Source organism: Aythya ferina (genome assembly GCF_964211825.1).
Source record: "Aythya ferina genome assembly, chromosome: 20".
Taxonomy (NCBI): Eukaryota; Metazoa; Chordata; class Aves; order Anseriformes; family Anatidae; genus Aythya; species Aythya ferina.
The window spans coordinates 3,947,233-3,973,137 of record NC_140318.1 but is presented as its reverse complement, the minus strand read 5'-3'; the positions used below and the strand labels follow the sequence as shown (position 1 = coordinate 3,973,137).

The following is a 25,905-nucleotide window of genomic DNA, read 5'->3' as shown; positions in this document are numbered from 1 at the left end:
CTAGTCCTTCAGGATTGGGAAACTTCTCAGTGAGACGGGCCTCCCCAGCCTGCAGCTCACAGTATTTCATTTCTTAAACCCATGCTTCTGATTAAATATGCAATTTGCAGTGCCTTAGGTAGGTGACACATCTGAGCAGGATACAGTGTCAGTGAGAAATACACCAGATGGGACTGACAGGGGCTTATTTTATGGGACATGTGCAAGGTACTCTTCTCTACAGAGACAGGCAGCATTTTCTTTGAAAACCAAATATGCAAAAGCATGCACAATAGCAAAAAGGGAAAGGACTGACAATCAGAACACCCTGTACCTTGGATTTGAGCAGCAGATCATCCCTGGTCACCTCTCCTATGGAATCCAGGTGAGGACAGATGTCTCTTGTCTCCCCCATTCTCACCTGTGGGAAGGTGTTTTCCTAGGACAGGAAAGGATAGCTCTACTCAGTCACATGTCAGAATTGCTCTCACAGGCTGCAAGAAGAGAAATTAGCTTGTTTTGTATATTGGAGGTTAAAATATTCATCTTAAAGGTTCAGTGAGACCAAAACAAATCTAAATCTGGACCCACTGACATCAGGTAGCACAGTTCTGACCCCCTTTAGAGCGGCTGTGTTATGATATTGTAGGTAAGTGAGCGAGGGAATGGGGTGTGGAGGAAACACATGAACAAAGCTAATAATGTGTGTAATGTGCAATGTGTGTTCAGAAATGTAGGAGGGTGCTCAGCACGCAGCGACAGCAGCAGGAGCACGGCTGCTGGTTTGGTTTCAGGTAAGCTATCAAGCCGAGGGACGATTTGCTGTAGCTGGTAAAATCACACCACAAAATGAAAGCAGTGGTACAGTGAGCCACTGACCACCCTCATCTTAATCTCAGACTCCCAGACTGATCACGTAGCATCTCTGAATGATGCAGGGGCCTAAAGCAATAAATAAAAACTGCCATTAATTCACACATGCCTCGCCTACGTACCTTAACTGGGCTTATATGCCATGAATACACTACTCCATTAACCTGACTAGGCTGATAAACTCCACTTTTCCCCCTAGAAAATGGGTTTTATGTTCTAGCTCAGCAGGTAGGGTGGGAAAATAAATGTGGTGGTCTGAACGTAATTCCTCTTGCCAAACAAACACGCAGCACAAAGAGATACAAATCTAAGTAGCTTGTTTGCATGAAATTCAAATTAAAAGCAAAAGGGCACTGCAGCCCAAGACAAGTACTTAGCATACGGTGTCTGGGGGCCTCGAGGTGCCCATACTGTGCTGATTTGTATCTAACCTTTAGTCCCTTATCACGCTACTTTATCAAACGTTAAAAATACAATGATTGTTTTAATGAAGCTGTGCAAGAGGGAGTAAGACTTAAAAGATCTGTAACTGATAACCAGTCTTCAGCCTCTGAGGAGTTTAGTATTTAATATAGGTTTTTAGCGAGTCACAAAGCTCTCAAAGACTGTACGAAATGTAACACCCTGTTCCACCCATCTCATGCATCCAAGCGCTGCAAGCACAGAGGATTTCAGAGCTGCATGCTTCCGAGCACAATAAACACTTTCATGGTGGTCCACGGGCACATTAAAGACTTGAAACATGTCTCAGAAACGTGCAGCTACAAAAAGAAGATAAAAAGGGTTTGTGTTTCTTAAGCATAGAGCAAGGAACCTCACTTGTGACTGTTTAAAAAAAAAAAAAAAAGATAAGTAATATTAACAACACAACCCAGGATCCAAAATATTGCTGTTGGCTGGACACAGAGCAGACATGAAAAGTTTACATCATTACCAAAAAAACTAAAAATTTGGATGAACTTAAAGTTAACAACGGTTGCTACTCTGTGTTCTTTTCACATTTTGAGGACATTTGAAAGAATTTCCAGTGCTACTTGGTCTGAATCACTAACAGTACAGAGAAAAAAAAAAAAAAGAAAAAAAAAGAGAGGAAAACAAATAAGCCATTTCAGCATCCTGGGAGCCGAAAAGCTTGCCTAGCACCTTGCCTTGGCAGAAGACAAACCCCAAGGATAATTTTGTAACAGTGTTTTTGCAACACTCTTTGGAACTGAATTGGAAGAGCAAAGCAAAACTGGAGGGGGAAGGAATCATACTGACATCCTACAAACAGCTGTGGTTGGAACCAGGATCACAGCAACCTGTGAAGAGATGCTTAACAAACAACCGAGTAACGTCAGGCAGCTTCACAGACAGGCAGAGCAGTGCCTCGTAACAGACACTGATTTAACAGACAAGTGACAAGACCGCTGTATCCGTGGCTAACACAGAAAACTGGGACGCTTTCAGACTCAGAGATCCTTCTACAAAACCGACTCCTTTTAGTATCAATGCCATTTTTGCTATTTCGCCTTCCCTGGTTTCTTATCCCTTTCCCAAAAGAGGTTTCCCAGAAAACCAAATTAACAAAATATTGCTTTAAAACGAACTCCAGACCCCCTGATCTCCAGCAGTTTAAGCTAACTGGGGACTGCTTTTGGAACTCGCTACGTTAAGCACAGTCTTGTGGATGGTTTTACTGCATTCCACGGGACCACCCCTCCATTCCAAATTAAAACCGTGCCTTTCAGCCTTCCAGCGCCAGGATGCCGAGGTTCCCACCTACACTTTCCTTTCCTTTCCTAAATAAAAGAGCAAAATCATCATTTTCTCCTCTCAGCCCTGACCAAACACATCAGAAAGGTTCGAGCTGTGGCTGTTCAGAGGAAAGTACTAAATCCCTGCCTCCCCACGGCTCTGCCCCAAGAGCTTTACCTGGCGCAAAGAGCTCTCAAACGCTGCTCAGGAAACTAGGAATTTAATAACAAAAGCACTGCCAGAAAGCTTAGCTTTGCTTGTCAGAACGTATTGAGCACAATAGGAAAAAAAGTTACCTTAAAACAAGTCCTCCAGCCTGTCTCTCTCAAGAAGCGCTGGGGAAGAACAGGACGTGAACATGTCAGAACAATTCCACGGCAACTGCAACCTACTTTCGCTCGCTTCAGTCGCTGCCAAAATCAGCGGCTGTGCCTGCACGGCGACACGTTTCTCTTGTTATTTTCATTTCAAAACAACTGCTCGGTCTGCTACCGGAACGAAAGCCGGTTTTCAACAGTTCAGATTCAGAGCGTGTAGATTCGGAGAGGGAACGAATAAAAAATAAATAAATAAACAAATAAAACCAAGCCAGGCACAAACCAAACCAAGCCCCGGCGCTGCTTTCACGAAGGTGATCACCAGATCTGCTCGCTCATCCCGCACAACCCACCGCCACGACAGGAATTACGAAGGGAATTAATGACTTACCGAAGGGAATTAATGACTTACCGAAGGGAATTAATGACTTACCCAACCGCTCTCTGGACGAGAAAGAGCCAGAACCCAGGGGCTCCTCAGCACGGCGCGGGCTCGGCTCTCCTCACGGGCACGTCTCCACCGAGCCTTAGCCCTGGGGGGTCAGCACGGCGCGGAGATTTGGGCACCTGGCTGAAAACAAATATTAAACACTGAGGGTCTGGGGATCGCCCTAGATATATAAACACCCTCACAGCGGCTGGGGCTCGCCCCTCTTTTACCAGGGGCTCCCCGAGGGGCTCTGCAGGCCCCTCCCGAGGCTTCCTCAGCCCAGCCCCGAGCCCCGGGGCCCCGCTGCTGAGGCCCACGGGCGCCGTTGCGGCCTCTGCGCCTCGGGAGCGGGGCCGAGGGCCGGGACCCAGCCTCCGCCTCCCGCTCACCTGCTCGCGGCCCAACCTCTGGGGATCCCTGAAGGACCCCAGGGCGATCTCCGCGGCCGCAGCCCCCGCCCCGCCGCCGGGAAGGGAGCGGGAGGGCGGCGGGGGGAACGTTTGAGGCGGGGGGGGAACCAAAGGAGCGGGGCCGCGGGGCGCGGCCGGAGCGGAGGGAGCGGGGCACGCCCCTCGTTTTGCCAGGCCGAAGCCCTGGCGGAAGGGGCGGTGTCGGCGCGGCGGAGTGACGTCATCACCCCGCGACGGATGGGGAGGGGAGGGGAGGGGCGGGGCGGCATGGCGGCCGCCAGGACGTTCAGGAAGCGCCGGGAGGAGCCCGAGGAGGATGAGGAGGACGAGGAGCTGGCCAGGGAGGTCAGGTGAGAGCACGGGGGCCGCGGGGGAGGTAGGCCAAGGCCGCTGCTTGGGCCTGCCGCGCCGCCGTGATGTCATGTCGCGGCATATCGCGTTATATCGCGTTGTATCGCGTCGTGTCGCGGCGTCACATCGCGCTGCCGTGCCGCAGCGTGACGTCATACCGCCGCGCCACGCCGCTGTGTCGCGTCACGGCATCGCTGCGCGGCGTCGCGCTGCCTCATGTCACATTGTGCTGTGTCATATCGCGTGCTATCGCGTCATATCGCGACCTTCCCCGCCGCTTCCCTGCGTTTACACCCCGCGGAGCCCTGCGGGCGGGATTTCCTGAGGCGCTGACATCTCCGTGAGCTCTCGGCCCCAGAGCTGCCCTTGGTTTTGCCCAAAACGAGCGTTTTGTCGCATCCCTGTGACAGAAGCGGCTGCGTCGTTCTGTGAGCTCACGGGGGTGGCTGCAGGGGTAAAGGAGCCCTGCGTTAGCTCCTCGTGTCCCTCTGCCTTACTGCCAGGGGGGTCTTCGTTGTCTGGAGGTCTCAACAAACTGAATCCAGGGGCAGGGATCCCCGGCTCGTGTTTTCCATATTGGCTCCTCGAAGCCTTGCGGGGTCTGGGTGTTTTGCTCCTCATCTGAGGGCAGATCTGTTGGAGGGGCAGCCCAGCAGACGCCACGTGTTTCTTCTGGTCTCTTTAACAAAACCTTTAATAAAGTAAAATAGAAAATATCTACTTAATGTGTAACCAGAAGCGTAGGTGGGCACTAATACGTAAATGCATGAAACCAAACCAAGTGAAATAACTAAAACCAAAGCATCAGGTACCAAGTCCAACGTTTTTTCTTCAGGTTAAAACTCGAGGAAGCCAAAGAAGTGCAGAGCCTCAGGAAGCGACCCAATGGGGTGAGGTAAGGGCTGCAGCACCGGGGGGGTGAGGATGTGCTCTGTCTGGTGCTGTAGGGAGCAGTGAATTTCTCCATTGCTCTGTGCCTCCTTTCCATAGGAAGCTGCTTGTCCAGCAGTGCCAAAAGGATGTTATTGATAGAGAGGTTTATACGTTAAAGCCTGAGGATGGAAAAGAGGGCGAGTCAGTTACAGGCACACAGTTCAGTATCAGTTTACAGCGTGCAAAGTCTAAAAAAAAAAAAAAGATTAAAAAGATTTTAAAAAAATATTAAAATTGGGATTTATGATGAAATGCGTTTAATCAGGTTACATCTGTCCCGTACACATAACAGAATGGTAGGTGTAACTTGAGCCCCTTCTCATCTGCATCCTAATTTCCCTCTTTCCTCTCTTACCTACTGTCACTGGTTAGCTGGTGAGCTATTTGAAAAGTGCCCCAGCAGTGAGCTGTGTTCCTTGTTTTGGTGACTAAAACCTAAATTAGTAAGGCACTAAAATTTCTCTGCATTATCTTCTCATCTCCCTAAAATTTGATAGGTCCTCTGCCCATGTGAAGGGATTAAGAGGATTGAGAACTCAGCACGAGTGAAATGTTTGAGATCGCATGTTAGATTTGGTGAGGGGCGAACAAAGGTGGTGCTGTTGGCAATATGTTTAATTCTACTGATTTTTAATTTTTTACTTTATCTGCCTGATTAGCGCTGTAGCTCTGCTTGTGGGAGAGAAGCTGCAAGAAGAAGCAACGCTTGTGGTAAGTTCTCGATGCTTTCAGCACCTCACTGCTAAGCTGTAACGATGAGAGATCAGCGGTGTGGTGCAGTGGGTCAGTCTGGCCTGGAATAGGGCTGATGTCACAGCTCAGTGGTTTTCTTTGTTTTCATTCAGATTTTGAAAACTAGCATTAAGCTGATGGGAAGCTTCAGGGTTTCTCATTTTTTCTTAAATTCCAGGATGACCCATTTAAGATAAAATCTGGGGGGATGGTGGACATGAAGAAACTGAAAGAACGAGGCAAGGACAGGTGGGTGCGTGTGAGCTCTGAAGACCTTTCCCTGGACTTGGTATTAAGACACAGCAATAAACTGACCAGATGCTGAAGAATTTAATATAATTCAGTTTGGCTAGCTCCTGTTTTGTTAACCTGTCACATCAGGTAAAACAAACAACTGCAGCGCTGTGGTTTCCATTTAGGATTAATGAAGAGGAAGATCTCAACTTGGGAACCTCCTTCTCGGCTGAGACCAACAGGCGAGATGAAGATGCTGACATGTAAGTTGAGCTGCACTGTGCGACTGGGATGTTGAATTCTGGGTTGGCTGTCCTCTTTCAGTTGTTGTGGCTGTTTGTTTTCCTATGTTCAGTACTGCGTGTTCCCAAAACATCCTCCTGATTCTCACAGAAACCTTTGCTTGCTCTTTCACCTTTTGGCTGCCAGACTTAAGGCGGCATTTTGGGCAAAGCTGGGAGGTGCCAATCAGCCGGGCAATGTGGCATTAAACACCAGCAGCCGCCTTCCCTGCTGGTTGTGAAAGAGCTTGGAGGATCCGATCATTTCTTGGACAGAGTTGAAAATACCTTGTTTCATGCGGTTGATGTTAGCTGAGTGCTTTTGGAAACATTTTTCATTCCTCCCTCCCAGCCACTGAGCGCTCACAGAGTGCTCGCAGCTGTGCGCAGCAGCGTTGGGACAGAGTACAGAAAGCAGAGCTAAATACCACGTGTCCCTTGTGTGCTGCACTTTAGGATGAAGTACATTGAGACAGAGCTGAAGAAGAGGAAAGGAATTGTGGAGAATGAGGAGCAGAAGGTGAAGCTTAAGAATGCTGAGGACTCTCTGTATGAGCTGCCAGAAAACATCCGTGTCTCCTCTGCCAAGAAGACTGAAGAGATGCTGTCCAACCAGATGCTAAGCGGCATCCCTGAAGTGGACCTGGGAATCGAGTACGTTGTTCACAGAGCTGGTAGTCGTGGCCTGACGTGGCAGTGGGAGCATTGTGACTAGAGACTGTTGACTGGCACAGCAGTGGTGTGGTTGGATTATCCAGCTCCCACTGCGCTCTGTGATGGGGTTCAGCCTTGGTCTGGATTAGTGAGGTGTTCAGCAGATGTGAGCTTAACCTTGTGCTTTGGAAGCAAAGCATCTAAGCATCAAAGTTTCTATAGCTCTGCTTCCTCCCTCAGAAAGCATATCAAATACAATAGCAACACTATTACTACACCCAAATCCTTCTGCTTAGGATAATTCCTTTGCCTGTTACCCTTCTTAAATATGATTTTGTTGTTGTTGTTTTTAAATATGATTTTTTTTTTCCTTCTAGTGCAAAAATTAAAAACATTATCTCAACTGAAGAGGCAAAGGCCAAGCTGCTGGCAGAGCAGCAGAACAAAAAGAAAGACAGCGAAACTTCCTTTGTTCCTACGAACATGGCTGTGAACTATGTCCAGCACAACAGATGTAAGTCTCCTGGAGCTCTCCTGACCCAGGTGTGACCTGCTCCTTTCTGCTTTCTTTCTGCTAAAGAGCATCGGTCAGCTGGGATGGAGTCTGGTTCAGGAGAAATTAGTTCATGGATCAGCACAAGCAGCTGTCTGATTCCTTTCTCTGGGATGCTCGTATAGACCCCATGTGGCTTGGCCTGTTTTTCCCATCCATCAGCAAGGAGGGGGACATATTACTGACGGCCTAACTTTCTGCTCTTGAACTCCCAGCTGACAGTGCCTCATAAATTTCCAGACTTTTTCTTTAAGTTGTTCCGTGAACGTGTGCTGTAAATGCCTGCCTTGTCTGTGATTATAAATGATGGGTTATAATTTAGAGAATCAATTTTCCGGGCTGCCAAAGCACACAGGTGGTCAAGCATACATAGATCTTACTAGACAGGAGATGGGAATTAATTTCCGGGAGAGACGCTCATACTGCAGCCATCTGGAGGAACGGCAGCCTTCTACTGTGTCTAACCACGCCTACAGAGGTGATTTGGAGTCAGATTTGTGTGTTCCAAAGGAAATGAAGAATCTTTGGACCACTTCTGATGAAACAGTGCTACTGAAATTTGCTGTATCCCATCTTGCATGCATTGATTATCCATATAAGCCAATTACAGGAATGCTTGTTCTGTTCTTTCTGCTAAAGATCAGTTGTAACAAATAGAAATACGTCTGTCTAAATAACACGCCTCTGAAATGTTCCTTATCTGATGTTTTCCCTCCTTTAGTTTATCACGAGGAGCTAAATGCACCAGTGAGAAGAAATAAAGAAGAGCCAAAGCCCCGTCCTCTGAGAGTGGGGGATACAGAGAGGCCAGAACCTGAGCGTAAGTTCCGAACTTGAAATGTCGTAAGAGGAAGATGCTGAAACGTAACAGAGAACCGATCTAGCTGCTCTTGCTTTCTCTTCTCTGGGTGCCCTGAGTTAGTGGGGAAGTGAAGCAATCTGTATTTGAAGTCCATAGGGGGCAGTTACACTTGTACCCATGGCAGGTCACACAGGATGGAGGATGTTTTAGGGATTCCTGAAGGTGAAGTAGCAAAGGTCAGAACTGAAACACATTGGCCAAGCTGATGGGCAAGGGTTTGCTGAAAGCTGGGATGACAAAGGGCACTAGATTAAGGAGCACGGGTTACTAAAGGAATACCTTTTCTCATGGCAAGGGGCTGTAGTTCTGTGGAGTTTGTAAGGGAAGTGGTAGAATTAAAACTTCTTTCTGTTGCGTATGTGAAAGGACAGGAAATGTTATTTATTTCCTTCTCTGTTGTTTGAAGGGTCTCCTCCAAATCGCAAACGTCCACCCAATGAAAAAGCAACCGATGATTATCACTATGAGAAATTCAAGAAGATGAACAGGCGATACTAATGAACGTGGACTGAAGTCTTTGCAGAAGTTCTTGTTTTCTACTAATAAAGAATTCTGTGTCAGTGTCCTGAAACGGAGGTGGAGAGAGTCACTGCCTTTGCGTGCTGGTGTTAACTACTAACCTTTTCTTGTGATCTTGTAGTGAATCAGTTTGCAGGTGGTTGTGAACTCTGGTCGGTAAAATTGTGTATATAATTTATTTTCAGTTATAAAACTTCTTTTATAAAAATGTGAGCTTTCGTCTTTTTTTATTGGGAAAACACATTTGCTTTTACAGATTCTTACACCTTAAACACTATGGAAAACATAGGTAGTTTAAAAGCAGCAGTGCTGTTTGCCTTGTGAATTTGAAGGGAAGGTTTAAAGCCATCTTGGGGAGGATGCAACTTTGTAAAACACTTCTTCTGTGTTCCCAAGGGCCCTCGCTGCATGTAGTGCAGTGCAGAGCAGTGAGCTCGGTGCTCCTGGAGGAGCCCAGTGCTGTCGTGTCACAGTGTGAGGAGTGACAGCAGGCACCCAGCATGGGGATTATGGGCTTTGTACTGTGTGTGGCCTTTTGTATTTTTCTGCCTGTAGGCCTCTGCAGCAGCTCACTGCCTGCTGTGTGGCTGTACCTGGGGAGCCTGAGGAACATCTCATTTCAGCTCCCTGGGCAGCTGGGGGTGAGCCCCTGCAGCCTTCCAGCCGGGAAATGCCCTGTGGGCGAGCCTGAAGGCAAAACTTTGAATTTAAAAACAATAAAAGTGTTTTGAAACTGTGGTAAATGAACTTTTTTTTTTTTTTTTTCTTTCTGGGTTGGGCACAGCTGCCTTTACAGCTGATGATGCCCCTCTGCAGGGCCGGGGGCTAATCCCAATTGCTCCTTTAGCCAAAAATTGGGGGTGGAAAAAAACAAAACAAAACAAAACAAAACGTCCAGGGTAGCTGACTGCGGTCTTTGGCCCATCCTTAATGAGCAGCCCTTAATTACAGCACCCTCCCAACATGGCCGCCGCCACACCCAAGATGGTCGCCGCCACCCTCAAAGCGCCATCTGCCCCTCCCAAGATGGCCGCCGCCCCGCCCGCCAGCTCCGCCTCTGCCCGGTCCCAAGATGGCGGCGGCGGAAGCGGCGCGGCGGGGCCGAAGCGTTGGCGGGGAGGCGGCGGGGCCGTGAGGGCCATGACGGGGCGGCGGGGCGGCCCGCGGGCGGCCCCGGGGCTGGCGCTGCTCCTGCTGCTCCTGCTGCTGCCGCCGCTGCCCGGGCCCGTGGGCGCTGTGGAGCCCATCAGCCTGGGGCTGGCCCTCGCCGGTGCCGCCGCCTCGGCGCTCACCGGCTTCATCTCGTACCCGCGGCTCTACTGCTACTTCAGGGAGTGCTGCCTGCAGCGCCACGACCCGCGGGCTGCCGCCGGTACCGGGCGGGGAGGGGATGAGGGGATGGTGGGGACTCGGCCTGTGGTGGCTGCGGGAGGATTGGGGGGGGTCCCGGGGGTCCTGGGGGATGGGGACGGGGAGTTGGGGTCCCAGGGGACAGGGAAGGGGGCCCCAAAGTATGGGGAAGGGGGGCAGGAAATTTGGGGATGGGGGAATGGGGAGTTGGGGTCCCGGGGATGAGGAAGGGAAACTGGGGGTGTTGGGGCTTCTGAGGGCAGGGGGCTGGGTCCTAGGGGGGTGGGGAGGGGGATTAGGGGGTCTGGGGGTTAGGGGGTGTCGAGGGATGGGGAAGGGGGATAGGGGAAGGGGGTGAGGAATTGGTGCTCTGGGGGATGGGGTCTTGCAGGGATGGGGAAGGGGGATGGGGAATTGGGGTCCTGGGGGATGAGGAAGGGAACCTGAGGGTAGGGGGCCCTGGGGCTCTGCAGGATGGGGAATTGGGTCCTGGGGGGATAGGGAAGGGGGACCCCAAAGGACCCCAAGGAACAGGGAAGGGGGCCCTGGAGCATGGGGAATTTAAGGATAGGGAAGGGGGACGGGGAATTAGGGCCTGGAGGACAGGGAGGGGACAGCGGGTTGACTCCAGCTTGGCCAGCCCTTTGATCCCGTGGCTCCCGTGAGGCTGGGGAAGGGCCGGGAGCCGCGGGCGGTTCCTCCCGTCTCGCCTCTGACCTCGTCGTCCTGCTCCCCAGCCCTGCAGGAGAACCTGGACAGAAAGCTCTTCGGGCAGCACCTGGTGAGCAAGGTGATCGTGAAGGCCGTGAAGGGCTTCCTCAACAACGAGAACGCCAAAAAGCCTCTCGCCCTCTCCTTGCACGGCTGGACTGGAACAGGCAAAAACTTTGTCAGTAAGATAATTGCCGAAAGCATTTATAAAAACGGTCTGAAAAGTAAATACGTCCATCAGTTCGTGGCTACGTTGCATTTCCCTCACGCTCAGGACATCAACACCTACAAGGTAAGGCAGAACTCGCGGCAGGGGGCAGCAGTCACTGCTGCGTTCACTTGTGAACGTTACAACCTCGTGGTGCTATAATTATTAACCTTTATGGTTTGAGACACATGGCTGAGTTTTTCATAAGAAGAGGAACGTTCCTTGTGCCTAACAGCTGGCAGTGGAGGGGTATTTGCACCTCCTGTACCCAACCTAAGGCATTTTGGGCTGTGCCACCCCACGGGCTCTGCCAGCACTGACTGCACGCCCAAGCCCAAATGCTTTTTCACTACGATCGTGGTTAATAAAACTTCTGTCTGAGCTGTCTAAAATCATATTCTCATTATTGTATGTTCGGACTTCCTATGTTCTCTGACACCACCATCACAGCTAAAAACCTAGGTGCTCTTTTATGCTGTAAAATGTACCCAATTGCAGAAGATTCCAAAACTGCCTAGAATTGGGTAAATCCTAACATACAGCAGGACGGGTTTTCCCATGAAAGTAAAGACTTTTTTTTTTTTTTTTTTTTTAATGTGTTTTGAGCCTCTCTTTAGGGAAGAACAACATGGTTAATTTTTATCATTCTCCACTCTACTTAGAGATGTGTGTGACTTAAAGCTAACAGTCAATGGGCAGGTTTCCATGGTTAGGTGATTTGCTGAGGGGCACTGAGAAAGACAAGGAATAGTTTGTGGCACTGGAGAGCTGTCTGGTGGCCGCCAGGCACGTTAGGTACTGTGGAAAGCTGAAGCTTGCTGTCTGAGGCACGTGTGTAACTTCCTGCTTCTTGTACTAAGCAAATTGTTTAGTTTTGCTATGCTACCATCTCCCAGCTGTAAAACAAAATAACAGAATGTTGTGTTGCCAGAAGGGTGTAGGTAAATTTAGTTGGAATCATTCCCAGGGTTTGGGAAGCATCAGTGCAGCGTTGTAGGCAGGTGGATATCATGGGGCAGTATTTCAGATGCATGTTTTCTGTTGTGTTTTTTGTTGTTGTTGTTGTTTTAACCGTGTTAACAGCAGAGTTTGAATGAGTAGGGCTGCGTTTTCTAGTACCGGATGTTTATAATCCATTTGTGAATGTCGAAAATAGGAATAGGTCTACAAGCCTACTTTCTAAATGGCAGAAGTAAGTGTTTCCTCTTTTACAGCTTGCTTTTATCCTCCTTGCAGCTGAGCTGATCTAAAATAAAACAGACCCTTTTCTGCTTTTCTTTTGAGATGAATACACTGCTTGGTAAAGTTGCTGCCCGTGGCAGTAGGAGGAACTATCACTCCTTGTCCACAATATATCCAATGCCACCTTCCTTTGCTGCCTGGTTGTGCAGTGAATCTCAAAGAATGATGAATCATTGGAAACGGTCAGAGCGGTTACTTCTCATTCATTTGCCAGCAGATCAACCCATTTTTTTCTGATTTACTTTGTTATTGATCTTAAATGTCACACGAGAGGAAGACATAACCATTAAGCGAGAGAATCTTTACAGTAAAGCATTAGCCTGTCTGAGCAATGCTGTGGTTTAAGAAGGGCCCATAATTGTCTTCATTTAACTTCAGAATGATTAGGGGCTGAGAACTGAATTCTGTTTCTACTTGTGCTGGTGACTACAGGTGGCATTTCTTGGTGGTGCTGTTCACGTAGTAAATATAACACTGTTTGTAGTTTTGACCAAAGTGCTGCCAAAAGTAATCAGCTCACTTGACAGGGCTTTGCTTTGTGTTGCTGTTCCTTGGTGGTACCTGTCCTTTGTCCTGATGACAGGCTTTCATTTTTGATACATTTTCAGGAACATCTGTTGAGGAGATTTCCTGCTTGTTCAGTCTTGTCTCTTGGTGTCTTCAAAATTTCTCAGCACTAGCATGACATTTGGTTTTATAAGTTTTATTTACAGCTTTCAGCCATGTTTTAGCCAAGAAACCAAAGCTATTGAAATGACACAATTGAAAAGAATACAAAACCCAATAGGCACCAGTCCTGTTTTCTGTCTTTTCAACACAAATTCTCTCAGCTGCTTCTGTTTTCATGCCACTCAGGACCAGTTGCAATCATGGATTCGGGGAAACGTGAGCATCTGTCCCCGATCAATCTTCATATTTGATGAAATGGATAAAATGCACGCAGGACTCATCGACTCCATCAAGCCATTCCTGGACTATTACGAGCTCCTGGATGGAGTGTCGTACCGGAAAGCCATCTTCATATTCCTCAGGTAGGAGGTGACACCTCAGGCTTGATGTCCTGTGCGCTCGGTGCCTTTTAAAACTACCTTCGGGTACAACCTTTGTTTTCTCTTTACTTAGCAATGCTGGTGCTGAAAAGATAACGGAGCTGGCGCTAGATTTCTGGAGAAACGGGAGGACGAGGGAAGACATAGAGCTCACAGACATACAGAACTCACTGTCCGTGTCTGTCTTCAACAACAAAAATAGTGAGTGAAACTGTGATCGTTTTGGAGGTGCTGAAAGCCCCACAAAAGCGATGGTCTCGTTTAGTGTACGAGCTGTACTTTGACTGCTGTGGGTTTCTGCTTGGTGTTACCTCTGGGGTTTGGCTACTGAGGAGCCACAGAGCAGTCTGGGGGCCTGTGGGACAGCTCCTGTGAGGAAATAGAGGTTAGGAGCTCTGCGTGCACCTTGGTTGGCTCACATACGTGGGGGGAAGTCTGTGCTCTGCATTTATTGACATGCCCATGGGCTAAGGGAAAGCAAAAATAAAAGAAATCTAAGGCTTGATGAAGGCTCTGGGGAAAAAAAAAAAAAAATCAGCTCTCCCAGAGCAGCTTTTCTTGCTCTTAACAGAAAATTTGCTCTTCTCTGCGTGAAAAAGGTGAAGGTGTGAGACCAGTGTCTGGGGAGCAAATGTGTTTGTTGGAAAGAGATCCAACAGGCCGTGCACATCTGTGTGTGTAAGATCATGCAAAAAGCACCATGAGAATGAACTGACTTGTGTGTTACAGGGCTCTAAAAATACAGATGAATGCTTACTGGTTGGTAGCAGAGGGCTGTGATCTCGTTGTGTTTAACCAGAGGAAACAAGGCCCTTGTCTTTCCCTTTGTAGGTGGATTTTGGCACAGCACCTTGATTGACAAAAACCTCATTGACTACTTTGTTCCCTTCCTGCCTCTGGAATACAAACATGTGAAAATGTGTGTCAGGGTTGAGATCCAATCACGTGGCTACACCGTGGATGAAGACATTTTAACCAGGATAGCGGACGAGATGACCTACTTCCCCCGAGAGGAGAGAATTTACTCGGATAAAGGCTGTAAAACTGTGGATGCGAAGCTGGATTATTACTATGACTTCTAAGGCTTTATTGCTGCGAATTTAACTTAATCACAAAATGAGGAGCCTGGGACATTTCATTTTTAAGCACTTTGTAAAGAAAGGACCGTTGTTTTAAACTGGTGTATAAATAAGTGGCAGTGCCTCTGCGTTTTTATTGTCACGGCTCCCACGTACGTCGTGTTGTGCCATCAAGGTAAGGAAGAGCTGCTCTGTGAACGTGGGGACTCTTTGATCATGCCCAAGACTCCTCTCAAATCGTGTATCGATCGCCGGAACCGTTCGGCGGGCTGCTGGCACATAGATTGGGACTAAGATTATGACCTGATTTTAATTGGGTTTTGGTTTGATGTGGATGGTCTCTAGGAAAGATTGAGAATCGTGGTCAAAGTCCCTGCCTGTGAAAGCCAGCACTGGGCTTGTGTGGGTAAATTCCTGTAACAGCATTAAAAGCAAACGTGCGTTTTCTCCCCAAGTAGCTTGGCCACAGTAAAGATAAGGGAACATTCTGTAATTAAAAAATACGTATGTTCTTTCCAGTGCTGTGCAGTAACGATGTCTGTCTCAGTACAGTGCTATAAATTGGCTTCCTTTGAGTCAAAATTAGTGTGAAACTCTTTGGTGTGAATACTGTTCAGCGGGAAGACTTAGTATGAAGTAGAAAGAGGAAATAAGTGAAAATCCTTGACTGTATACTGTAGTTGGTTCCAGTTTTTGGTTATTTTTTTAATGGATAAAGTTGCCCACAGTGCTCTGTCCTAAGAGTGATCCTCCTGGGAGAGAAGCCTGCTGTGTGAGTGCTGGGTCAGCTTCATGGGAAGGCTGTAACGTAATGGGAAATGTGTACAGGTTAAATTTTACACCAAGGAACTGGAAAAGAGGTTTCTCCTCTTCACCCCCCTGTAGAATTCAGAAGCCAAATTGTGGGGTTCTGCCTTTCCTGTTCTCACAACCCCGCATGCCTTGGAGGTAAGGATGAAGAGCAATACAAATGCGTTTGTGACCAATGTGAAAGCTCTCAGCTGAAGTGACTGCAGAGTGCCCAACTTCCTTCTAAATGCAGAGGCTTTTTTCATTCCAGTTTCTATTACAAATAAACTTTCCTCATCAGAAACCTATTTCGTAGCTACCTTCTGGTGTTTTTGCGTTGAGTGACCTGATGTTTTCTGAAGCGTTCTGCAGTGCTTGAGTGCAGGTATTTCCCTTTCTGAGTACAAAGGGAATGGGTGCAGGGAGCTGTGCTTCTTTTTTCTGCTGCCTGGTGAAAGGGAAACAAGTGGACTTTGTACTGGAAACTAGATCGTTAATACTGGCTGCGCTCAGATGCTTTTTGCAGAGGGCTTTGTAGCTACAGATGTGCTAAATGCTGTTGTAAGGATGAACTTGTCTTCTATAAAGAAGGTAAGGTAGTGGGGTAAAACCCCACTTCTCATACCCTCCCACCATGATGCCACTGCCTACCTACCTTCCAGGCTGTGATCGAGGCCATATGCGTTTTCAGAAGCAGCATCTTCAAGTTTTCTCCCCAAAGGGATTAAAAAGAAGTCATTAAGACTTCAGCTGTCCAGTTCTGCTCTGAAGCTGTGCAATGTGCTAATGAACTTAATGGGCCTAGATTCTGACAGTGAGTGCTCTGGCCTCAGGTATTTATTTGCTGCTTTGACCTCATGATTTTAGCAAATGACTAATTGATGGAAAAAAAGCAGGCGTGTGAATGATAAACTTGTGGTGCTGACTGGCAGCTTCTCAGAGGAAACTGTCCAAAGGAGCAGCACCGTGGCTCTTCCAACCTCTTAGTTGTGCTTCATGTGCTATTGCAGCATTAACAGGAGCATTTGACAGGCACTGGCAGCAAGTGTTTCAGTATATCCGAGCCCGAGGTGGCTTAGGGTGGATGGAAGAAGCTTCCTCCAGAGGTGGAAGTGATGGTGGAAGGGTGGAGACCGGCTCCCTGTCACATCTCCCCTCTCTAAACCAGACCTGGCTCGGAGCATCGCCTGCAGCTGGGTGAGAGAAGTGTTCGTGCGCCTGACCCCGCTCCCGGAGTTGATCCTTCTGATCCTGCAGGACTAAAGGAGGCTTAGTGGAAAGCTGCCATAAAACAGGACTTCTCTAGGGCTGGAAATAATCAAGGCAAGAGACAAAGTGACTTACGATTTATTCCGACTGCAGTACAGCAGGGTTACTTAGTGTTTTGAAACTGCACGAGTAGTTGGCACTTGGAGTAACTGAACCTGGTGACGCTTACACCTATGAATAAGTCAGTTAAGAGGCAAAACGCTGCTTAGGAAAAGCAACAGTCCAATGTCCCAAGGTTAACAGCTCGCCAGCATTTGGCTCTGGAGATTGCATCAGTGTCAAAGAGTTTGCCAACGTCTGACAAACTCCACGTGGAGCTGTAAAAGGCAACTGACACTTCTGATTTAGAGCCTTACATAAACGCTGGGCTCTCTGTTGCAACTTCTCAACATTATTATGTTAATTTGCTTATAAGTTTTGCATCACAGTTGTAAGCCTAAGCACGGGTGAGGGGTTAGATGCTGCAGTTCGAAGAGCCCGCTGCCTTAAAACAGTTTAAAAACACTGCAGTCAGACAGGTGATAGGTACTGCTGCCCTGCACCAGGGATGGATAGGTGATGAAAGAATTGAAGCTGTAACAACGTCTAACCCCAGCCTTACCACACACGTGAAGGTTAAACCAATCTTTCCCAGCCTCCTAAACTGTCACTCACCCTTCCACACAGACACCACTTCGCATTAAAAGCTCCTATAAAACAAGCTTCACTAGATAGGTGTGGGGTTATCGGAGGCTGAGCTCCTTCCCCAGACTCCCTTCTCTGGTTCTCTAGCATTGCATTTTTGTTGCTTACACTTCAGTATAAAAATACACTCTTAAAAATAACTTCAGCCATGGACGTGTCTTCCAAGCAGCACGAGAGGGGGATTACCCACTCCTAGGCTCTTGGGTGCAGCTCGGGGGACTGACGAAGATCTTGAGAACTTCAGATTGTTGGAACAAACGCCCAGCCTAACCTGACGAGCTGCAGCAGTCAAATCCTCGAGTTTTCTGCTTAAGAAGAAGACACCAGCCTAGTAGGTTGCAAGTGACACCCCTCTGTTTAGGAAGACAGACACTCTGGAGTTACCGTGTAAGTTCAGTCCCTTCAGAAAAGTATTAAAAGAGAAAATATCACCATTTCTTTTTCCCCAGAGGAGTGGAGTGGCAAGTCATTACATTCATTCCCTTTCTCCCCCATTTAGTACCAGATCTTCTGAGCTCATCGTGACTTTCTCTATTACCACAGCAGGAGACGTGCTAGGATGTAACAGTCAAACCAGAATCCTGCTGTTCCGTTCCTAAATAGCTGGATCTCATCGGCAGAAGCCACAACAGCACCAGACTGCTGTGAAGGACAGGGAGCCTTCCAACACTGCACCTTCTCCCTGCGATATATCGAGGTATGTACCCTTGCAGACAACATCACAGGCAGGATCACACCATAAACTCCTCTAACTTCGCTAGCCCATGACCTTCTGTGTACGTGGAAGGGCGTATAATGGCCTGCAAGAGTTCCTCAGTTTTGAATTGTTTTGTGGAAAGGCAAATCAGGGATTTAACTATCCCAGCAATTAATAAATCAGGAGAGGCTTTATCCAGCGCTGTATGTGCCATGCTCAGAAGTTTTCTATAGGTTAAAAAAAGGGGGCAATATTTGGGTATCAGCCAGTTTAGAGATGAACAGTGGGATTTTATGTTTTTGTTTTTAAAAAAAAAAGGTTTAAAAGCCCACACTGCTCTCTCCAGAATTTTCATCATATTCCCTGCAATAGTAAAAAAAACCCAACCAACCAAAAAAAAAAAAAAGTGCAAATAGACAAGTTTCCAAAAGCTCTGGCAGTGCTTTGGAGAGGTGAGGGGTAATCAATCCTTGGCATTCGTGTATTTCACTGCGATGTCTTCGTGAATATCCAGCTTGGCCTGTACAGTCTTGCAGCCTTTATCGGAGTAGAGTTTTTCTTCTTTTGGGAAGTAAGTCATTTCGTCTGCCACTGCCTCCACAACCTTCTCATCGACAGCATGGCCACGGGCTTTCATTTCAGCTCGGACGCACATCTTCACGTGCTTGTGCTCCAGGGGCAGGAAGGGAACAAAGTAGTCGATGAGGTTCCTGTCGATGAGGCTGCTGTGCCATAGTCCACCTGCAGGAGAAGGGGGAATTAAAACAGCTACTGAGGAAGGATTTCCTCTTAATTTGGGCCTGCACAGGGCAGGATCAGCCGACCAGGCTGAATTCACAAAGCAATTTATCTCGACTGCTGCCCAGGGAGGCAAGGCGTGCTGGTTAGCTGCATGGAGCAGAGGGATTGCACCTTGCAGTTGTTGCTGCTACTCTTCAGTGTCCCCACATAGCACCCTCTGTGCTGAGAGCTTTCTCCTGGCAGGATGACATTGGAGTGAAGGGACAAAAGGGCAGGGAGCTGGGACACCACAGGAAGGTGTGGGGGTGTCACAGGAAGCAGGACAGGGTCATGGCAGGTGAGGAGCAGATTGCAGAAATAACCCTGTCTCAAGAAGTAAGGGAACTTCCCATTTTCTGGGGAAAGTGACTTACTGTTCTTGTTGTTGAAGACTCCCACGGATAGCACACGCTCCAGGTCTTTCAGCTGAATCTCTTCCCTGTCCTTCCCACTTGTCCAGAAGTCAAGTACTGCTTTATTAATTAAGTCACCACCGGCATTGCTGTCCATAAAAGAAAAGTTCACAGCAGTGAGCTGAGACACAATTAAGCCAGAATTCCTTTTTAGCTGGTTACATGAATTGCTAGTCACCTTGAAGTCGCAAAAGTAACCGAAACAGAAAGATGTAAGCCAAAATGTAAGGGAAAATCTCCGCTTCTTATCAACTGCCATCAGTGTGGGGCAGGTTGACCCCAGCCAGCAGCCAAGCACTCCCACAGCCACTTTCACTTCCCCACAGTGCCCCCAGCATGACAGGAGTTAAAAATAGGAAAAACAGAAGTGAGGAGACTTGTTGGTCAAAACAAAGACAGTTGAGTAGATAAGGGAAAGAGAAAGGACAATAATAAAAATTTAAAAGAAGCACATGGCTAAGGAAATCCCTCGCCATCCTCCCAGGCAGACCAGTGCCCAGCCAGTCTCTCAACAACTGTCCTTCTGGAGGCTGACACCTCACACTTCCTTCTCTACCCCAATTTTTCTTGCTGAGCATGGCACTACGTGGTTCAGGTCAGCTCTTCTGGCTGTGTCCCCTCCCAGTGCCTTGTCCACCCCCAGCCTGCTCTCTCTGTGTGCGTGGGGGGGGAAAATCCTTGAGGCTGTGCAAACACTGTTCAGCAACAGCCAAAGCACTGGGGTGTTATCAGCACTGCTTTAGCTACAAATGCAAAACAGCACCAAACAGGCTGCACGGGGGAAGTTAACTCCATCCCAGCCAGACCCGGTACACGGTGCACCCACCCCAGAGAACTGTCCCAAAATCTGAGCTCTCAGCTTAACCGTGCTCTGGGCCAGTCTCCCGAGCTCAGCACACTGCAGTGAGCTGCTGCGCTGTCAGAACTGCTCCACCACAGCCACGGGCCCTGCGCTCACAAGTGCAGGGTGCTGCCTTCTGTCTTTGAGGGATGGTCTTCACCCCAGGGCAGCTCTTCTGCTGTACCTGAGCTAGGTCTCAGGGGAACATCGTTAGCATCATAAATACAGATTTATTTGGATGTCTCCAACAACTGAAAGAAGTGCTACTGACCTGAGGAAGATGAAGATGGCTTTCCTATACGACACCCCATCGACCTGCTCGTAATAGTCTAAGAAGGGTTTGATGGCGTCGATAAGGCCCTGGTGCATCTTGTCCATCTCATCAAAAATGAAGACGGAGTAAGGACAGGCACTAACATTGCCCCGAATCCAGCTCTGCAATTGCTCCTGGAACAAGAAGGTGAGAAACACTGAAAAGCCAGGGCTGCAGGGGACGTACTGCACGGTGGCCACGTGTCACAGACTCCAGGGGCACCCTTGCAGCCGCCCAGATCCTGCGCTCACTGGTTGTATCCTGTACCCTAGAGAGGACCATAAAAATGTTTGCGATTGAACCTTTGATGTGACACTGAATTTAACTGAATTCAGATCCTGCTCACAAATCAGAGACTTTCATTTTCTTCCTGCTTAGCATACGGCTGTGACACTACAATCAGGCTAGGATGGGAAGTCTTGGAGAAATGAAAGTATTTTCTGTTTGATTTCACAGCATTTCCTCCTCCATGCAGAAACCACGCCTACCAGCTCATCAGCCTGGGGCAGCTTCAAGCATTGAAACGTGAAGCTGAGAAGTCCCTTGTTTCAAGGACTGAAGTCACCTGAAAGCTCTCAAGCAAGTTACACTTCCTCGTGGCCCAGCAATGTGGTTCTTAGTGCTCTGCACGGTGCTACATGGTGCAAAACACTCCTTGGTGACTCCAGGCCAGCTCTCCCACCTGCATCCCCCTCCCAGCCTCTCGCCCACCTCCTCCCAGCCCACTATGGAAGAAGCAAATGAGCCCTGAGGCTGCTCCAGCCACAACCCCAAAGCACAGCGTGACAAAGGGTGACAAAGGGCTCCAGTTCTCGGGAGGGCTTTTAACAACAGGCTCCTCTCCCACAAAGCCAGCAGCAGGTAGCACCAGCGGGCAGGACGGCTCTGGGGCAGCCGCTCTGCCCATTCCCTGTCCCCTCTCCCAAAATTTCGTGCCTCTCCCATGCTCACCTGGTAGAGCTGCAGCTGCTGCGGGTGCGGGAAGTGCAGGGTGGCCAGGAAGAGGTGCACGAACTTACTGCGCAGCCCGGCGGGGTGGACGTGGCGGGCCAGCAGCTGGCTGAGGAAATTCTTCCCCGTGCCGGCCCAGCCGTGCAGCGACAGCGTCAGCGGCTTCTTGGGGCTGGGGTTGTGGCTGAAACCCGTCACGGCCCGCAACACCACCTCCTTGGCCAGGTGCTGCCCGAACAGCCGCTCGTCCAGCTGCTCCCGTAGCGCTGCGGGGAGATGCCACCCTCAGAACCCAGCCCTGGGCTCCCCGCTGTCCCCCGTCCCCTTCCCCTTGTCCCCAACCCCAGTACCGGTGGCGTTGATGCGGTGCCCGGCGCTGGGGCAGCACTCCACGTAGCTGCAGTAGAAGTTAGGGTGGGACAGGTAACCGGTGAGCGCTGAGGCGACGCCGATGGCCAGCCCCACGCTGAGCGGCTCCAGCGCCGCCAGCCCCGGCAGCAGCAGCAGCAGCGGCAGCAGCAGCCCCGCCGCCCCCGGCATGGCGGCTCCGCGGCCCCGCTTCCGTCCCGCCGGCAGCGGGCGGGAGGATGAAGCCGGGCCTGCTCCGCCTGTAGCCGCCGCCGCCATCTTTGTTAAGGGCGTTTCAGGGAGGGGGGGTGCGCTTTTAGGTGATTCGGGAGGGCTGTGACGTGATCTTGGGGTGACGTCACGGCTCGGAGTGACAGCATGAGGGCCTGGTGATGTCATGGGGGAGCTGGGACCGGGGCTTGGTGCCTCAGCTCCCAGCTGAGCCCTGCTGAGGGGGCTGTGTGGGCACAATCCCACCTCATGCCTGAGGGGCAGCGGGAACAAAACCCATGTTGACAGCGACATCAGGGTTGGGAAACCTCTGAGCCCACCGGGTCCAACCGGCCCCCTGCCACCCGTGTCACTGCTGCACCCCGTCCCAAGCACCACGTCCAGCCTTGCCCCTGAAGAAGCTTCCAGAGCGCAGCGTGGCTGCCCTCTGTGCGCATCCCCTAGGCTCCCAACCGTAGATGTTAACCGCATGCAGAGCATAGAGCAGAGTGGAGACACTAAAAACGGCTCCCTGGGCATCACCCCCAGCTCCTTTAACCTCTCACACCACAGTGCCTCAGCCCCCAGCCTCCTTTCTGCTCCCTCACCACAGCCTGAGGGAACAGTGTGGCAGCCTGGGCAGGGTGGGATGGCCCCGTCGGCGTGAGGTAGTGGTGCCGTGCGGGTGGGCTGCTGACCCCAGACCTCTGGCTGGGTTTGGAGCACTCGGTCTCCTCCTTCCTGCTTTGGTTTCCACGCCTGTAAAGCAGGAGCTGTGGTGCTGATCTGCGTGATTGCTGTGAAGAAGGTGGGTGACTGTAAAAAGCAGGCAGATACTACTCCACACGATGGTTATTTATTAATAGATCGTATTAATTAGTGTAATGCTGGGTGCAAACAGTCCTGCCACAAAAGCAGGAGATTGTCCTCTTTGAAATACTTATATTTGGGAGTGATCGTGTGGCAAGGAGAGCAAACCTCATCCTCCATGTACGTCCCTCTTCCGCTTACTCTGTGCTGTGATTGTTGCATTGCCCTTTGTGTTTATCTCAAGGCCCCTCTGCTATGGAAAAGCCCGAATCCCATCAAGGAAGAACATGTAGCTTGATGGGGAAGGGAGTTACTGGTTCTTTCATCTACTTTGGTCTTGCAGTAAGAACACAAGGCGTTTGGCCTCGTGAGGTCTAGATGCTCAGAATCACTCTGGAGGCAACAGTCTTGCAGCCTTTGCTGGAGTAGATGCTTTCCTCACTGGGGTAGTCGGTCATTGCCGAGGCAATCTCTGTGATGAGGCCCTCGTCCTCAGGATGCCCTTGTGCACGCAGCTCCTCCCGGACACACTCTTTCACGTGTTTATATTCAAGAGGAAGGAAAGGGATGAAATAGTCAATCAGGTTCTTCTGGATCAGTTGACTTTGAAAGAAACCACCTAGAAGAGAGAATGGGGAGCTTTCCCATCCGAGTGCTGCGGAGGCCAGCGCGTTGCTGCCCACCTCCTGGAGCAGTCTGCAGAAGACACCGGACATCAGCGGTCCTGGAACCTGCAGCCAGAGGTACTCACTGTTTGTGTTCCTGAAAATTTCCTCAGATAGCAGATCCTGGAGCTCCTTCACAGGGATGTCTTCTCTTCTCTTTGGCCTTCTCCAGTAATCAAGAGTCATCTCTGTTATCTTATCTCCGCCTGCATTGCTGTTCGGAAAGAGATTCATGGGCTCATTAGAGCTGTGTCTGCCATCTGTATTGCTCAGATCTTGGCAGTGGTTTAAGTTGCAGTCAGCCACAAACCTATTACAAAACTGTTACTCCCTTTGTCCCTGCTGATTCTTTGGGACTGTAATTCCCTTTTTTAAGCTTTCCTTACTTCAAGAAGATGAAGATCGCCTTGCCATAATAAACTCCATCAATCTCTTCATGGTAACCAAGGAACGGCGTAATCGAGTCTATCAGGCCATGTGGCATCTGATCCATTTCAGAGAAGATAAAAAGGGACCGTGGACAGGCACTGACATTGCCCCGAATCCAGTTCTGCAGCTGTTCCTGTGAGAAGAGGCAACGTTATCTGGGGCTTGCACTCACAGTTGCAGACAAATTAGAGAAAATGAGGTGAAGCTGGAAGTACCTTATAGAGATGGACACGTGAGGCATGTGGGAAATGCAGCACCGTGTTGAAGTGGTGCACAAAACTCCTTCTTGGTGCACCAGGCTGATAGAGGTTCTCTGCGATGATACTGCTGAGAAACGTTTTGCCTGTTCCAGTCCAGCCATGGAAGGACATCACCAGGGGTTTCTTGGGCCGTTTGGAGTAAATATTTGCATTCAGAGCTCTCAGAACTAATTGGACAGCGAGATGCTGGCCAAAGACTTTTCGCTCCAAATCCATCTTCACAACTGGAAGAATGAGAGGGGAGGCAGAAAATGCCATTTATTCCTCCCTTTTTTCAGCTATAGCTGAACGACCATCAGAGAGAACAAATATTCCCTGCCCTCAGCCCATGATGAGACTGAACCAGCAGAGATGGGCAGACATCCCAGCAGCACGGTACCTATTGCCTCCTGTGAAGCTCTGGGATGGGATCTAATTTACTTGCAGAGACATTTTCTACATGCGCTAAATTCTCCTTAACAGTTTTTGTGGCATCAAGCACACCTCATATTTATAGAAATAAGTCCTTCTGTTGCTGTATCACATCCTCTTAAAAAAGAACCACGACTCTTTTTCAGTGTTAAAAACCGTTCTGTTTGTAACCAGCCAAATCCAGAGCCGGTGTGAAGAGATGCACTGAAGTACCTGGAGGCACACAGTTCTCAAGTGCTTGAGAATTCCCTTTGAAATCTGTGTCCCAGCTCTGAAATGAAACAATATTTGTAGTCCTATGACAAAGGGATTGGGGATTTTCGAGTGGCAGGATCTGAAAATTTATGGTTGAAAGGTTGTGTAAGCTTTTTTCAGACTCTGCACTAGTTCCCCACAGGCAGGGTGAGCCAGCTGCCCGTCTTCCCCTTTCTCAGGAGACTTCCAGCCTGCTTGGCCCGGGGAAATGAAACGGCAAATGTTCTGACTCCTAGAGCTACCACTGATTGCTGCTCGCTTGATATCAATTATAGGACACTGGTGACTGGGGGCTGGGATACCACCGGGGTGTCCATCTCATGACATGGGATTTTTGGCTCTTAGCCTTAAATTTGCCAACAGAATTTTGCCTGCTTCTGCCAATGAAAACCAAGACACGAGCGAGGAAAATGCTCCAGTCCTTGTATGACAAACAGGGTACGTGGCCACGTGCGGGATAAGCTTTATGAGAAGCTTTTGCCTTCTGGAGAGGCTTTGACTCTCATCTTTCCACGACCACCCGAGGATGCTGGCGTTACGAGGGAAGCCCTCGCCACCCTGGGACCATCAGCAGGCCCCACTGGCAGCTGGCTCCTGATGCCCTTGCCACTGCCTTACCTGAGAAGTTCAGCGTGTCCTTCACATTGCAGCACTCCAGGAGACGGCACTTGAGCCAGGAGTGCGGGGAGAAGAGCTGCCAGGTGACCGCGGCCCCCCCCATGAGGAGCGAAGCGCTGAGAGGGTCCAAGGCTGGCACCAAGGCGGGCACGAGAAGAAAGAACACACCAAGGCTCAGAGGCTTCATGGTGGAAACTGAAAGCCAGCCTGGCTCAGGAGGGAAACAAAGCGAAACAGAAATTGCAGAGCAACTCCCTGCAGTGTGGTGCTTCAGGCTGCGCCAGCGAATGGGAGCCGAATTTCCTGGAAGCTGGATGTGACGATGATTTCGTGTCAAGGGCAGGGTTACGGCTCTGTGCCGGGAGAAGTGAAAGTGTCTGAGCAGGGCATCGCCCAGGAGCGGGCGGTACCGCGTGGGGAGAGTGAGAATTTGATCAGAACAAGCCCAGCTCTGAGGGGAGCAGGACTGGAGCCTCACGGCATCTGAGGCGAGGTGCTAATTGATCTGGTGATTACAGGAACATAGCGGCGCTTGTTCTGGGCTCGGCGCGGGGCTCTGCGCCCAGCCCAGAGGTCTCCTTCTGTGCAGCTCACAGGACTGAACACATCAGAAAGCTGCTTTTTGCAAGCAGGTTCTCAGAGCGGGTATTTCGTCCTG

General features: G+C 49.6%; 5 protein-coding genes across 13 annotated transcripts in view; 2 read left to right on the top strand and 3 right to left on the bottom strand.

Moving 5' to 3' along the window:
* Positions 1 to 3,881, bottom strand: part of USP20 (ubiquitin specific peptidase 20) — a 29,945-nt gene extending 26,064 nt beyond the window's left edge. For 5 of the 9 annotated variants that reach the window (XM_084493962.1, XM_084493959.1, XM_084493961.1 and 2 more), the window contains exons 1-4: positions 3,726 to 3,875; positions 3,340 to 3,477; positions 2,886 to 2,924; positions 314 to 418 (exon numbers count right to left, since the gene is read on the bottom strand). In XM_084493962.1, the coding sequence (XP_084350088.1) occupies positions 314 to 394 (81 nt within the window). In that variant the 5' untranslated portion in view covers positions 395 to 418; positions 2,886 to 2,924; positions 3,340 to 3,477; positions 3,726 to 3,875. Of the gene's footprint in view, positions 1 to 313; positions 419 to 2,885; positions 3,075 to 3,339; positions 3,478 to 3,566; positions 3,700 to 3,725 lie in introns of those variants that run through there. The other 4 variants (XM_084493958.1, XM_084493956.1, XM_084493957.1 and 1 more) reach the window with 4 other exon arrangements.
* Positions 3,882 to 3,938: 57 nt separating this feature from the next.
* On the top strand, positions 3,939 to 9,073 carry LOC311421731 (splicing factor C9orf78). Its single transcript, XM_084493985.1, has 9 exons — positions 3,939 to 4,096; positions 4,933 to 4,992; positions 5,690 to 5,741; positions 5,941 to 6,011; positions 6,182 to 6,259; positions 6,734 to 6,931; positions 7,309 to 7,445; positions 8,206 to 8,304; positions 8,753 to 9,073. Exons 1-9 carry the CDS (start codon positions 3,984 to 3,986, stop codon positions 8,842 to 8,844), a joined length of 900 nt encoding a protein of 299 aa, XP_084350111.1. The 5' UTR covers positions 3,939 to 3,983; the 3' UTR covers positions 8,845 to 9,073.
* Positions 9,074 to 9,968: 895 nt separating this feature from the next.
* Positions 9,969 to 15,598, top strand: TOR1A (torsin family 1 member A). Its single transcript, XM_084493952.1, has 5 exons — positions 9,969 to 10,237; positions 10,953 to 11,218; positions 13,232 to 13,407; positions 13,499 to 13,626; positions 14,257 to 15,598. Exons 1-5 carry the CDS (start codon positions 10,006 to 10,008, stop codon positions 14,505 to 14,507), a joined length of 1,053 nt encoding a protein of 350 aa, XP_084350078.1. The 5' UTR covers positions 9,969 to 10,005; the 3' UTR covers positions 14,508 to 15,598.
* Positions 15,599 to 16,624: 1,026 nt separating this feature from the next.
* Positions 16,625 to 21,841, bottom strand: TOR1B (torsin family 1 member B). Its single transcript, XM_084493953.1, has 5 exons — positions 21,592 to 21,841; positions 21,242 to 21,507; positions 20,249 to 20,424; positions 19,098 to 19,225; positions 16,625 to 18,684 (listed from the first exon to the last, which is right to left on the bottom strand). The coding sequence occupies exons 1-5, from the start codon at positions 21,779 to 21,781 to the stop codon at positions 18,407 to 18,409; spliced, it is 1,038 nt and encodes a 345-aa protein (XP_084350079.1). The 5' UTR covers positions 21,782 to 21,841; the 3' UTR covers positions 16,625 to 18,406.
* Positions 21,842 to 22,636: 795 nt separating this feature from the next.
* LOC311421725 (torsin-1A-like) lies at positions 22,637 to 25,546 on the bottom strand. Its single transcript, XM_084493951.1, has 5 exons — positions 25,248 to 25,546; positions 23,919 to 24,187; positions 23,661 to 23,836; positions 23,361 to 23,488; positions 22,637 to 23,228 (listed from the first exon to the last, which is right to left on the bottom strand). The coding sequence occupies exons 1-5, from the start codon at positions 25,432 to 25,434 to the stop codon at positions 22,984 to 22,986; spliced, it is 1,005 nt and encodes a 334-aa protein (XP_084350077.1). The 5' UTR covers positions 25,435 to 25,546; the 3' UTR covers positions 22,637 to 22,983.
* Positions 25,547 to 25,905: the final 359 nt, after the last annotated feature.

What these genes read in the sequence shown, in the direction of transcription:
- LOC311421731 (XM_084493985.1), top strand. Translation starts at nt 3,984, where the DNA reads ATGGGGAGGGGAGGGGAGGGGCGGGGCGGCATGGCGGCCGCCAGGACG. An exon ending in GAGCTGGCCAGGGAGGTCAG is followed by an intron (nt 4,097 to 4,932) that starts GTGAGAGCACGG and finishes TTTTTTCTTCAG; the next exon opens with GTTAAAACTCGAGGAAGCCA. An exon ending in CTATGTCCAGCACAACAGAT is followed by an intron (nt 7,446 to 8,205) that starts GTAAGTCTCCTG and finishes TCCCTCCTTTAG; the next exon opens with TTTATCACGAGGAGCTAAAT.
- LOC311421725 (XM_084493951.1), bottom strand. Translation starts at nt 25,434, where the DNA reads ATGAAGCCTCTGAGCCTTGGTGTGTTCTTTCTTCTCGTGCCCGCCTTG. An exon ending in CACGTGTCCATCTCTATAAG is followed by an intron (nt 23,837 to 23,918) that starts GTACTTCCAGCT and finishes CTCTTCTCACAG; the next exon opens with GAACAGCTGCAGAACTGGAT. An exon ending in GCGATCTTCATCTTCTTGAA is followed by an intron (nt 23,489 to 23,660) that starts GTAAGGAAAGCT and finishes CTTTCCGAACAG; the next exon opens with CAATGCAGGCGGAGATAAGA.
- TOR1B (XM_084493953.1), bottom strand. Translation starts at nt 21,781, where the DNA reads ATGCCGGGGGCGGCGGGGCTGCTGCTGCCGCTGCTGCTGCTGCTGCCG. An exon ending in GCACCGCATCAACGCCACCG is followed by an intron (nt 21,508 to 21,591) that starts GTACTGGGGTTG and finishes ATCTCCCCGCAG; the next exon opens with CGCTACGGGAGCAGCTGGAC. An exon ending in AGCAGCTGCAGCTCTACCAG is followed by an intron (nt 20,425 to 21,241) that starts GTGAGCATGGGA and finishes TTCTTGTTCCAG; the next exon opens with GAGCAATTGCAGAGCTGGAT.
- TOR1A (XM_084493952.1), top strand. Translation starts at nt 10,006, where the DNA reads ATGACGGGGCGGCGGGGCGGCCCGCGGGCGGCCCCGGGGCTGGCGCTG. An exon ending in AGGACATCAACACCTACAAG is followed by an intron (nt 11,219 to 13,231) that starts GTAAGGCAGAAC and finishes CATGCCACTCAG; the next exon opens with GACCAGTTGCAATCATGGAT. An exon ending in TGTCTTCAACAACAAAAATA is followed by an intron (nt 13,627 to 14,256) that starts GTGAGTGAAACT and finishes TTCCCTTTGTAG; the next exon opens with GTGGATTTTGGCACAGCACC.